The following is a 12,176-nucleotide window of genomic DNA, read 5'->3' on the forward strand; positions in this document are numbered from 1 at the left end:
TCAGACTTGTGACCCTGAGATCAAGAGTCACAGCTTCCAACTGAGCCAGCCAGGTGCTCCCTGAACATATCACTTTAATCTACATTTGAGAATAAATTGGAAATTCCTTTCTTAAGGAAAGTCAAGGAGACTACACCCACTTACTAGTACATGCCATTAAAATGCTATTTAAATGTTTTTTTGCTGTTAATACTGTTAAGTATTAAAACAGTAAAACAGTAAAATACTGTTAAGTTATAAGAATGTTTATAACATCGTATTTTCTTCCCAACAGCGTATTATTAAAGGTATCACCCCAGAAACAGCAACGGAAATTCCCTATGGGGACATCCACTTGAACGCCATATAACAAACACGCTTCCGTGAGAGGAAAATGGCTTCCCAACAACCTTCTTCCTCTGGTTCTGACAAGTCATGCCTCGCCTTCTCCCCTCGAAGTGAACGAGTTTCCAGCTACGCCTGACAATGGAAGGGCCTTCTTCATGGAGACACGGTCCCAAAAGACTATGGTGCCCAGACTCTTACGGCCCCCAGCTACTTGTTTCTGGGAAATCTGGACGTATCACCTCGCTAGCTCTATGACACAGCTAAACTGGACTATTCTGGATGTGTGAGGGGTGTACGGAGGTGATGAAAGCCACCATCTAACCAGTTAGGATTAGGTTTAGAATCAAGTTTGTACAAGTCTCCTGCATCATTTCTTGTTATGATCATTGGTATCTGACATCCATTTGCTCCTGAAGGTTTCAATGTTCGTGAATGCCTAAACTACGCAGGAGAAAACAGGGATGCTTTTTTGTTAGCCATATATTTTCTGAGTAGCATAGAATTCTATAGCTGGAATCTACTAGAACCCCATAACCCGTGTGCTCTTGTGAAGTCAGGAGAGGAAGATGTAGAAACTAAATGGAAAAATAATGTATTTGTGTCAGCATGTGTGTCTGTGTATGCCGTTGTTTCAGTGTATCCTTATCTCTATTCTAATACTTTGGGCCCATTACAAACTATATGAATTTCCTCCAATTTTTCTTACACTAACAATTCCACCTACTCAAATGTGTATGTATGTTATTAGAAGGGTATTACTGCCACCTTCGCCTTTTCCAATGACACACGCCTTCCTTTACGGGCCAGTGTTTAATGTTTGCTGCGGTTCATTGCCATGTTCCTGTCTGCCAGCTAAACATGCAGGATAATGCTCCACAGGCAAATCTGGCCTATTTCATTACTGACTGTGGCTTGGCCGTGAACTGCTTTGAAGATGGATGCTGACAAATGCATCTTCGGTGTTCACTTGACTATCTGGTTTAAGCTCTGTTTCAAATGACCGGGTTTGACGGCTCCGATTACTTTGTGACGAGAGGATAAATCCAATTCTTGCTTGTAGGGTAGATAGGTCTGACACCCTGACCTTAACCAAGGTCACCCTCAGTCCAGGAGTAATTGGAGACTCTGGGTTAGCCTTAAATGGAATTCCCCCAACCATTCCTGGTTGACTACCAGGATTGTGAGCCCAGATAATAGGGTTGAGGCTAAACTAAGTAAGGCTAAGGGAAAAGGGTCAGTGAAATGAATAACCTTGCATTCCACATAAAGCCTTTAAATATAGATCAAGTAAATATGATCTTCGGTGGCTTGTGACTTTCAGATGCATAAGTAAAGAGGTAAATTTACCTTGTAGTGTAAGATTTCCTCACCAAAATCTTAAAGGGAATAAAGCCTAGTCAATGATCAAAGGACTCAATCATCTTGCCCCATATCATTTCAGTCCTCTCTATATACCCCATTTAATTCTAACAACCTTATAGAAAGAAGACCCGTATAGCAGAGGCTTGGTTTTATCCAATTATAGATCTTCCTCTCTTGGCTTCTTTTCCCAACAGTCTCTGCCCTAGCCATCTTCTTGCATTCCCCCTACATCCTTCTATTTCTGATTCTTTGCTTCTCTCAGCAGGATAGTTTCCTTATAGATGTGAGCTGCTGAGAAGTTTCCCAAAATATTAGAGGAAAAGAGAAGAGGGATTAAAAAATGTCCCTCACTGACCCGCCTTCATTACCTTCGCTCTTTCATCCCTTCATGCTACCTTATTTCCATTCTCTGTGCTTTCCAGCATTCTGAAAGGAGAGGGGTTGCGTAAGTGGCGGCATATTCAGTGATAAATAGCTTTGCAAATTTTAAGAACTACTTTATGAAGATATTGAGATATGGATTGTTTCCACCCCCCCACACACACACACTTATGCATGCTCCAAAGACATCATTTTTTAAAAAGCACTTTTTCAAACAGAATTAGGGTTTTGCCAAGCCAGGTGTTGAGGGAATTAAAAAGGTATTTTGAAGTTTTCAGACTTCACTGGACTTAAAAAAACAAAACAAAATCTCTGTTCTGCACAGTTTGCATTTACTTGGTCCCTATTTATCAGTACTACTACGGATTTTTTTTAAAGGAAAACTTAGAAGTAGGTAGATGGACTTTGAAACAATCTTTTAAAGAACTTTTACATCTAATGTAGCTATTTACATAAAAGTAAAAAATAAAAATGGAATTGAATTGTAAAGTTATTTAAGTACTGAAGTTAATCTTTTTTTTTTCTGTATGTTATTAATAAGAAATACCCAAGAAATAGGCAAGACATAAGATAAAGGCACAGAGGGCAATTTTACTGATTAAGGTTGTTTCCTATATTGAAAAGTAATGAAGCCAAAGAATTCAGCTCCCTTCCAGAAAACTTACAACCTATTTAAAATTTATTCCATTTGTTGTTTAGAATGCATATGACTTGTAACCTAAATTCATTGCCCTGGCTGCCCCATCTGGAGATGAAGACCCCTGACAAGCACAAAGTCAACAGAATAGCTCCAAAATCAACTGTTGAAAATCAAATCAGACAATGAAACCTCACAAGAAGGCAAAAAAAAGAAAAAAAAAGTTATTTGGTGAGATGAGTCACTCCCTCACCGTCCTCTTTTTACTAAGCTTGTTAATTTAGTGACACCAATCTCAAATTTAAGCTTCAATATGAATTTCCATTTAAGCTATCCACCCCACCCCAAGCCTGAAAAGGGAGATTACACTCCTAGAATTAGAATCGTATTCTCTCTGATAAGTTGGAAGGAGTGACCCGATATGTTCTACCTGTTGTATCATTGATTTGGGGCTCACCGTCAAAGCAAGCAAAGCTTAAAACTATGGAACGCAATGGCTTAACTGGGGTGTTCTTACCTGTATCTTAGCGCTTAGCTACAGAATTGTACAATCCAAGCCTGGTTCCCTTCTTAGCACGTCTCTACTCATAAATCTGGTGCTTAAGATACCAGAATGGTTCGGAATGGTGGTCCTTCAACACAGCAACAGTCAGAAGACATTTTTCACCACCCTTTCCTTTGTTCCTTTTTTTTTTTTTTTTTTTTTTTTTCAGGAGGTAGTGGGGAAAAGCAGTAGGTTCCTCGGAGAGACTGTGTTACAACCTGTCATCCCCTAAGTAATCAAGTAATGTAATAAAAGCAAAATAGTCCTCTGCTCAGTGGGAAGAGTTATATACTTTAAAAACATCATGGAGCTCACACATCATTTAAAACACAAGGTGAGTTACACAAAAGGCTCTTCCCTAGGAAGTTGAGTTTAAAAATGCTTATTTGAGAAGGATGTTAGAGAGAGAAGTTTATAAATCCAAATATGGGAAAAGAAATGTTATAGCAGAGATTATCCCTAAACTGTAGAGAGCTGTTCTGGTCCACTTGAAACATTCTGGTTTTTGAAATTTCTTTTTCAGTATCAGAGATAAGTATATTATCTTATCAAAATTCGGTGTGATTAGCTTCACAGATGGAATATTTAAAATCTCTAATTTTTTTCTTTTCTTACTTTCCCTTCATTGCTTAACTGTCTCTAAATTTTAATGATAGAACAATATTTTAAAGTTCAGATAACTACATTACAGGCAGAGCAAACCTGGTGATCTAGCTAATTTCTCTGCTCTTCCTGGGATCTGGAAATTTCTAAATGAAGGTGAGGTTATTTCCTCTGCTAGAATGATATAATACTCCTCTCAATTGGTTTAGTGGGCATTTACCTCAATGGAAAAGATAAACATCTTAGGATGGAATCTTAAATATGTCTGCCCTGTTGTTTCATATAATCGGGATCTATTTAGTATTGTTTCTAAATTGGGTGTTTCAAAACAACTCACCTTTTCAAGAGAAGAAGTCTTTTTTTTTAAAAAAAATGATTCACAATATATTTCAGTTGGAATTTCAGTTGGTATTTCTCTTACCAACACATCACAATATCCATGCCAAATTGCTCCGCTAAATTATACTAGGTCATTATTTCTAGCAGTTTGTAAACACTGGCAGCCCAAACAGGAGGGACTTATCCCACCTTTACACTAAAATACTTAAAATACTATAACCAAATAAGAACATTTTCTGTTGTTTTTTTTTTCTTAAAGCTATTTTGGGGGCGCCTGGCTGGCTCAGTGGGTAGAGCATGTGAACCTTGATCTCAGGGTTTTGAGTTCAAGCCGCATGTTGGGTGTAGAGATTACTAAAGAATAAAATCTTAAAAAGAAAAAAAAAGCTATTTTGAAAGATAATTCTTATTCAAACTCTAAGTCTAGAAGTACACCTCAAGAAAACTTGATATATGAAAAATGCATATATTAAAAGATAAAATTAGGGAGAGACTTTAAGAGTTTGCAGTAATTTCTCCAATGGCATTTAAAATAGTATTTGATTGGGGCCCTGGGTGGCTCAGTCGGTTGAGTGTCCAACTCTTGATTTCGGCTCAGGTCCTGATCTCCGGGTCGTGAGATGGAGCCCCCGCTTCAAGTCCCGTGCACAGCGGGGAGTGAGCTTGGGATTCCCTCTCTCCCTCTGCCCTCCCCGACTCACACACTGCTCTCTCTCTAATAAATCTTAAAAATAAAATGGGATTTGATTTACAAACATTTTTTCAGGTACATTGTGTTGGGCATATCAGTGAGGTGCTCAAGTTCTGGATTATGGTTAATTGAATTTCATAAATGGTATTTCTTTCCCTTTGTTTTCACCTTCTTCTTCCACATTACCTACAGCTAAAATTAAGTAAATTCCTTCTTGTATTTACCTCTGTCAACAGTGGTAAAACGAAATTTCTCACTGTTATTTTTTACATGAAACAATTATTTTTAAGCTTTAGTGGCAGCACTAAACTAAGTTTTATTTGTATAACAGTAGAATCCCCTCTTTAAAATGCACAGCACGCCTGTGTATTCATTTATGCAGTTTGTCATAAATGGTCCGAGTTAGATGAGAGATCTCAGCAAATGCCTTATGTTGTGGACTGTCAACTGTAATAACTCTTTTAAATTTTGTAATAATTTTCTATTGTTATGTTAGTCACCATACAGTATATCCTTAGTTTTTGATGTAGTGTTCCATGATTCATTATTTGCATATAACGCCCAGTGCTCCATGCAATACGTGCCCTCCTTACTACCCATCACCATCCTATCCCATTCCCTCACCCCCCTCCTCTCTGAAGCCCTCAGTTTCCCAGAGTCCACAGTCTCTCATGGTTCATTCCCCCTTCTGTTTCCCCCCCTTCATTCTTCCCTTCCTTCTCCTACCTATCTTCCTATTTCTTATGTTCCATAAATGAGTGAAACCATATAATTGTCTTTCTCTGCTTGACTTATTTCACTTAGCATTATCTCCTCCAGTCCCGTCCATGTTGCTGCAAATGTTGTGAAATCGTTCTTTTTGATGGCTGAATAATATTCCATTGTATATATGGACCACATCTTCTTAATCCAGTCATCTATTGAAGGGCATCTCGGCTCCTTCCACAATTTAGCTATTGTGGACAATGCTGCTATGAATTTTTGCCATTCTAACTGGCGTAAGGTGGTATCTCAATGTGGTTTTGATTTGAATTTCCCTGATGGCTAATGATTTTGAACATTTTTTCATGTGTCTGTTAGCCATTTGTATGTCTTCATTGGAAAAGTGTCTGTTCATATCTTCTGCCCATTTTTTGATTTGATTATTTGTTTCTCATGTATTGAGTTTGAGAAGTTCTTCGTAGATCTTGGATACCAGTCTTTTATCTGTAGTGTCATTTGCAGATGTCTTCTCCCATTCCATGGGCTGCCTCATAGTTTTTTTGACTGTTTCCTTGGCTGTGCAGAAGCTTTTTATCTTTTTTTTTTTTTTAAGATTTTTTATTTTTATTTATAAGACAGAGACAGCCAGCGAGAGAGGGAACACAAGCAGGGGGAGTGGGAGAGGAAGAAGCAGGCTCATAGCAGAGGAGCCTGACGTGGGGCTCGATCCCATAGCGCCGGGATCACGCCCTGAGCCGAAGGCAGACGCTTAACCGCTCTGCCACCCAGGCGCCCCAGAAGCTTTTTATCTTGATGAAGTCCCACAAGTTCATTTTTTTCTTTTGTTTCTCTTGCCTTTGGAGATACGTTACGAAAAAAGTTGCTGTGGCCGATGTCAAAGAGGTTGCTGCCTATGTTCTCCTCTAGGATTTTGATGGATTCCTATCTCACATCGAGGTCTTTCATCCATTTGGAGTTTATCTTTGTATATGGTGTGAGAGAGTGGTCATTCTTTTGCATATAGCTGTCCAATTTTCCCAGCACCATTTATTGAAGAGACTGTAATAACTCTTAACATCATGATATATAGACTTGTTCTGTCGCACAATAAAAACAAAACTTCCAAACTTGTAGGGTTAAGATAAAAATCTTAACTGTACATTATCCAAACATTTACACAATTCCCAAACACTGCATGTCATTTGCAAATACTTATTATCAAAACTACGTAGAATTAGAAATATAAATTTCTGTAAAGCTAAATTACTACAGTTCTTTGCAATTTGTGCCAAACTTTAGTTTCCAATGTGTTTTCTCATATATCATCTCACGTCATCATCAGAGCTCTGGGTGACAACAGTTCTTTCCCTAGTGTTGCTGATGAGGAGCCTGGAGCTCAAAGAAGCCAATTAAATTGCCCAAGTTCACAGCTGAAAAGTTCCAGGACAGGACCTAGGCTTTGGTTTTCTTTTTTTTTCTTTTTTTATTAAAGATTTTATTTATTTGACAGAGAGAGAGACAGGGAGAGAAGGAACACAAGCAGGAGGAGTGGGAGAGGAAGAAGCAGGCTCTCCGCTGAGCGGGGAGCCCAATGCAGGGCTCGATCCCAGGCTGGGATCATGACCTGAGCCAAAGGCAGACACTTAATGACTGACCCACCCAGGTGCCCCTATGCCTTGGTTTTCTGATTCAAGGCCAAAGGTTATTTGCATGCTATCTTTAAAATCACCATTCATAGAAGCCTAAATATACACACAGATCCTAAATTCAAAAATGAAAATCATGAGGGCTGTATTTTCAACAAATAAGGACATTCTTCTTCATAATCAACTGTCAAAATCAGGAAAGTGACATTGATACGTCACTGCCATTTAATCTCAGACCCCATTCAATGACGTCCTTTTAGCAAAAGGATCCAGTCCGGAATCACACGTTTCATTTAGTTTCATGTGGCTTTTGTCTCCTTCAGTCCAGAACAGATTCCCAGTCTTCCCTTGGCTTTCATGATCTCGATACTTTTGAGGATTACAGGTCAGGTATTTGGCAGAATGTCCCTCAGTTTGATTTGTTTGATGATAGATCCCTCATGATTAGATTCAGGCTAAGGATTTTTGGCAAATATCGTGGGAATGATGCCATGTTCCTCTACCTGGTGGAGCACAATTTGATTTGTCCCATATTGATGTTAACTTCAATCACCCAAATAAGGTGGTGTCTTCCAGGCTTTCTGCTGTCAAGTTTTTCTTTTTTGTAATTAATTAGTATTTTGTAGGGAGCGTTCATCTTCTTCTCTTTCTCCTTCTTCTTCTTCTTAAGATTTTATTTATTTATTTGACAGAGAGAGAGGCAGTGAGTGAGGGAACACAGGCAGGGGGAGTGGGAGAGGGAGAAGCAGTCTCCTCACTGAGCAGGGAGCCCGATGCAGGGCTTGATCCCAGGACTCCGGGATCATGACCTGAGCCGAAGACAGACACTTAACGACTGAGCCACCCAGCCGCCCTGGGGGTGTTCTTCTGCGATTGTGCGACTATCCCCTTCCTCCTCTAACTTTTACTCATTTATTTTTTATGGATTCCTATTTTGTTCAGTGGACCGTAATCATTAATTCTGATGCTCAAGTCATCCCATATTTAGCCAGTGAGAGTCCTGGTAAGCTGTCCCTTTGACATGTCCCCATCATTTAGAACACTTCCTTACCTTCTGGACTAAAATGTTCCAGGATCATCTTGTACTTTCCCCGACACAGCCTTTCCTCCAAGAAGCCCTGGTTCCTTTTAGTGAAGCATGTATTTAGAAACAAAGATTTAGGGGCGCCTGGGTGGCATAGCGGTTAAGCGTCTGCCTTCAGCTCAGGGCGTGATCCCGGCGTTATGGGATCGAGCCCCATATCAGGCTCTTCCACTATGAGCCTGCTTCTTCCTCTCCCACTCCCCCTGCTTGTGTTCCCTCTCTCGCTGGCTGTCTCTATCTCTGTCGAATAAATAAATAAAATCTTTAAAAAAAAAAAAAAAGAAACAAAGATTTAGGGGTATGATCATTGCTATTGAGCTGTCACTGACCCCAAGTCCTCTCATTGGGCAGAACAAAAGTGTGTGTGTGCGTGTGTGTATTCATGCACACACACACACCCATAATTGTCAATCTCTACTGTGAAAACTGAGTTCACACCAATATCTCCAATTCTAACCCAACACTGCAAAGTTCTCTCTAGTTTTCTCTCTTTATAACTCCTTCTAGGACAGTGAGAAACCTGGCTCCCATTATCCTGAATCAGTGTCCCTGAATGTCAGCAATGTTCTATGGCTGCTGCTCTCCTTATCCCACTCAGGTTCTGACCCCTCATGTTGAGAGTGTCCCCTGAACGAGTGCCCTTCTCACCTGCTCAGGCTGATGACCCATGTTGGGCAGTCGCCACTACCACTTACGGAGTCCTTCTCGACCATACCTGGGCTCAGCCTCTTGCATGGGCCTCCTCTCTGCACGGTTACCCCCCACCCGCATTTGGGCTGACACAGAGTGTAGGCTGCTCCTACATAATTCTTTTCTTCACTGTGTAGTAGCGATACCCAGCCCTGGGCCATGACAGCTTTTACCCCGCACAGCGCCACTTAATGGACTGGGATGATCAAAAGGGGAGAATCATCGAACTTTACATCAAAAATCATTGAACTTTACATCAAAAACCAGGGATGTACTGTATGGTAACATAATATAATAAAAAAATCTTATTTAAAAAAGGGGAGAGGATCAGCTTACATTCATAGTTATAATTATAGCCTTAAAAAGCCATCATATTTTCTTAAGGGACCATTAATGAGGAAGGAGGTTAGTAGTATAATGGGGTGGGCAGAGCTTGGACAAAGAAAGCATCTTCCGGGGGAGAAACTTAAGGATATTTCTAAAGTCCTTTTTCCAACCCACAACCTTTCCTGCTAACTATTCCTTATTTCTTCTTTTAGGCTTTGTCTTCTTAACACAACGAACAAGAATCTAACACATCTGGCACATAGCCCTCAATTTGCTAAATGCATGAGAATATATCATATTTCATGTCATTTGTCTGGCCTAGTTTCCCTCCATCGTAAGTATGACTGATCACGTATTTTCCAAAAGCAAAAAACTCCCCTGCACCAATGCAAAGAACAACCAGACAGGATTGAGAAGATAAGGGCTCAAGTCCTTTCTCAGCAGCTACCAAACTAAGTAATCTTACTTAAGTCACTCAGCTTCATTGGCCCCTTCTCCTCATGGGTGTAATACTATAACTGACGACAAATACTGATATTCACGGGGCGCTTACTCATGTCAGGCACAGCACTGCACGCCTTATTTTAAGCAATTCTTACATCGATCTTATGGAAGACACACTTTTATTTTTTTTCTTAAGATTTCATTTTTTAAAGTAATCTCTATACCCTACGCGGGGCTCAAACTCACCTCCCTGAGATCAAGAGCCGCACGCTCCGCTGACTGAGCCAGCTAGGCACCCAAAAGACACACTTTCATGATCCCCGTTTTACAAGTGAGACTACAGCCTAGAGAACTTAATTTGTCCAAGGTTATGCAGCTAGTAAATAGTAGACGCTAGACCTCCACGCCTCAGCTTTTAAACATGATGTCATAATGCATTGAAAACATTTTAAATTGGAGGGGTTACATTAGATAATCTCTAAGGTCATTCCAGTTTAAAAATTCTGATTTTAAGAAATGCTTAAGGGATATTAAAAGACACAAAAACTTTGCATTATAGGAGGCACTGGGCATATAAAGTTGAGATTGGATCTTTGCCCTCCAACAACGAACATATTATCATATGCACAGAAGGCAAAGGAAACAGAGGTGCTGCTGAAAAAGGGGTATTCAGAGAGGCTTTATGGAGGCAATACCACTTTAGTTCAATTTTAAAAATAAGAGGTTAGGTAGAAATATGGGTGGCATTGTAGGCAAAGCAACCAACATGTGAGAAGGCAGAGTTGTCATGAAACAGCACTATGTACTGATATGACTGCAGTGAGAGTCAACAAGGGGAGGGAGAAGGAAAATGAAAACATTTTGAGTTATTTATGTATTGTTGAAAATTGAGTCGGAAGAAGAGCGGTTTATCGATTCATAAGATTTCTTTCAAGTACATTATTTTGGACCTTATTTATTTACTTATTTTTAAAAAGATATATTTATTTGAGAGATAGAGGGAGAGAGATAGAGGGAGAGGAGAGAACCCCCAAGCCGACTCCCCGTTGAGCGTGGAGCCTGAGATGGGGCTCAATCCCACCACCCAGGAGATCATGACCTGAGCTGAAACCAAGAGTTGGACGCTTAACTGACTGAGCCACCCAGGTGCCCCATGGACCTCATATCCATTTAAAAGACACTCATCTAGGGGCACCTGGGTGTTTCAGTGGGTTAAAAGCATCTGCCTTCAGCTCAGGTTATGATCCGGGGTCCTGGGATCGAGCTCCCTGCTCAGTGGGGAGCCTGTTATCTCTCCCTCTCTCTCTCAAGTAAATTAAATCTTTTAAAGATTTTATTTATTTATTTGAGAGAGAGTGCATAAGCAGGGGGAGAGGCAGAGGCAGAGGGAGAAGGAGACTCCTTGTTGAGCAGGGAGCCAGATGTGGGCAAGGAGCCAGATGTGGGGATTGATCCCAGGACCCCGGGATCATGACCCGAGCCAAAGGCAGCCGCTTAACTGACTGAGCCACGCAGGGGCCCCCAATAAACAAAATCTTAAAACAAAAAGAACACACATCTAGCAACAAAGTTAATGAACTTCTTATTCATACTAGCCCAAATCATGCATTATCAAATAACTGCCACCCTGTGGATAAGCCATTCTATTAATCAACATCTCTCTAGTTTCTTCCTGTAGAAATGACTAAGATTAACCAGGATGGCCAACAGTCCCTCTGACAGATATTTATAAATTTTAAGATTACAAAAATGTTGTGAGATGTATTATGCATACAGAATATATAAAACATATTTACAATGAAAAGAACAGAACAGCCAAGTAACTACCATCCAAATGGAATATTGCCAGCATCTAGAAGTCCTGTGTGTACCTTCCCTGTATCATGAATCATTTCCTTGCTTTTTCTTAGTTTTATTACCTACGCACGTGTCTCTATATGGTATCATTTTGCTTCTTTTAAAAATAACGCAAATTACTTTTTGTTTCTTACAATACTGTGAAATTCATCCCAACTGTGTATAGCTCTAGTGTTTTCACTATATTGTGTATTTATAGATACCAGATTCATTTGCTACTGATAGACATTCTAGGTTGTTTCTGGTTTGATGAAAAACACTATTATGGAAATTCCTGGGGCAACTGTGGAAAAAACACAAGTTACAGAAAATGTGCATCACCACAGTGTTTTCAAAAAAGGTTCTACGAATTCATTTGCCACTGGTAGCATATATGACTTGCTACCGTTCCATGTCCTCAGCTACACTTGGTATTATATCTAAACATTTTTGCCATTCTCAGTGGACGTTCAGGGGTATTCATTGTGGTTTTAATTTCAACAAATTTTCACTCACCGATGAGTCTATTTGATGCCCAGATGGAAAAAAGTAAATCTTAATCC

At 39.9% G+C, this 12,176-nt stretch overlaps 1 protein-coding gene across 2 annotated transcripts in view; it reads left to right on the forward strand.

Annotated features, from left to right (window-relative positions):
• The window catches only part of SLC6A4 (solute carrier family 6 member 4), a 31,771-nt gene extending 26,895 nt beyond the window's left edge, over positions 1-4,876 (forward strand). The window contains exon 16 of one of the 2 annotated variants that reach the window (XM_034640502.1): positions 4,792-4,876. In XM_034640502.1, coding sequence (XP_034496393.1) covers positions 4,792-4,812 — 21 coding nt within the window. In that variant the 3' untranslated portion in view covers positions 4,813-4,876. Of the gene's footprint in view, positions 1-274; positions 2,564-4,791 lie in introns of those variants that run through there. The other variant, XM_034640499.1, reaches the window with a different exon arrangement.
• Positions 4,877-12,176: the final 7,300 nt, after the last annotated feature.

This window comes from Ailuropoda melanoleuca, chromosome 13 (genome assembly GCF_002007445.2).
Source record: "Ailuropoda melanoleuca isolate Jingjing chromosome 13, ASM200744v2, whole genome shotgun sequence".
In the NCBI taxonomy this organism is placed as follows: Eukaryota; Metazoa; Chordata; class Mammalia; order Carnivora; family Ursidae; genus Ailuropoda; species Ailuropoda melanoleuca.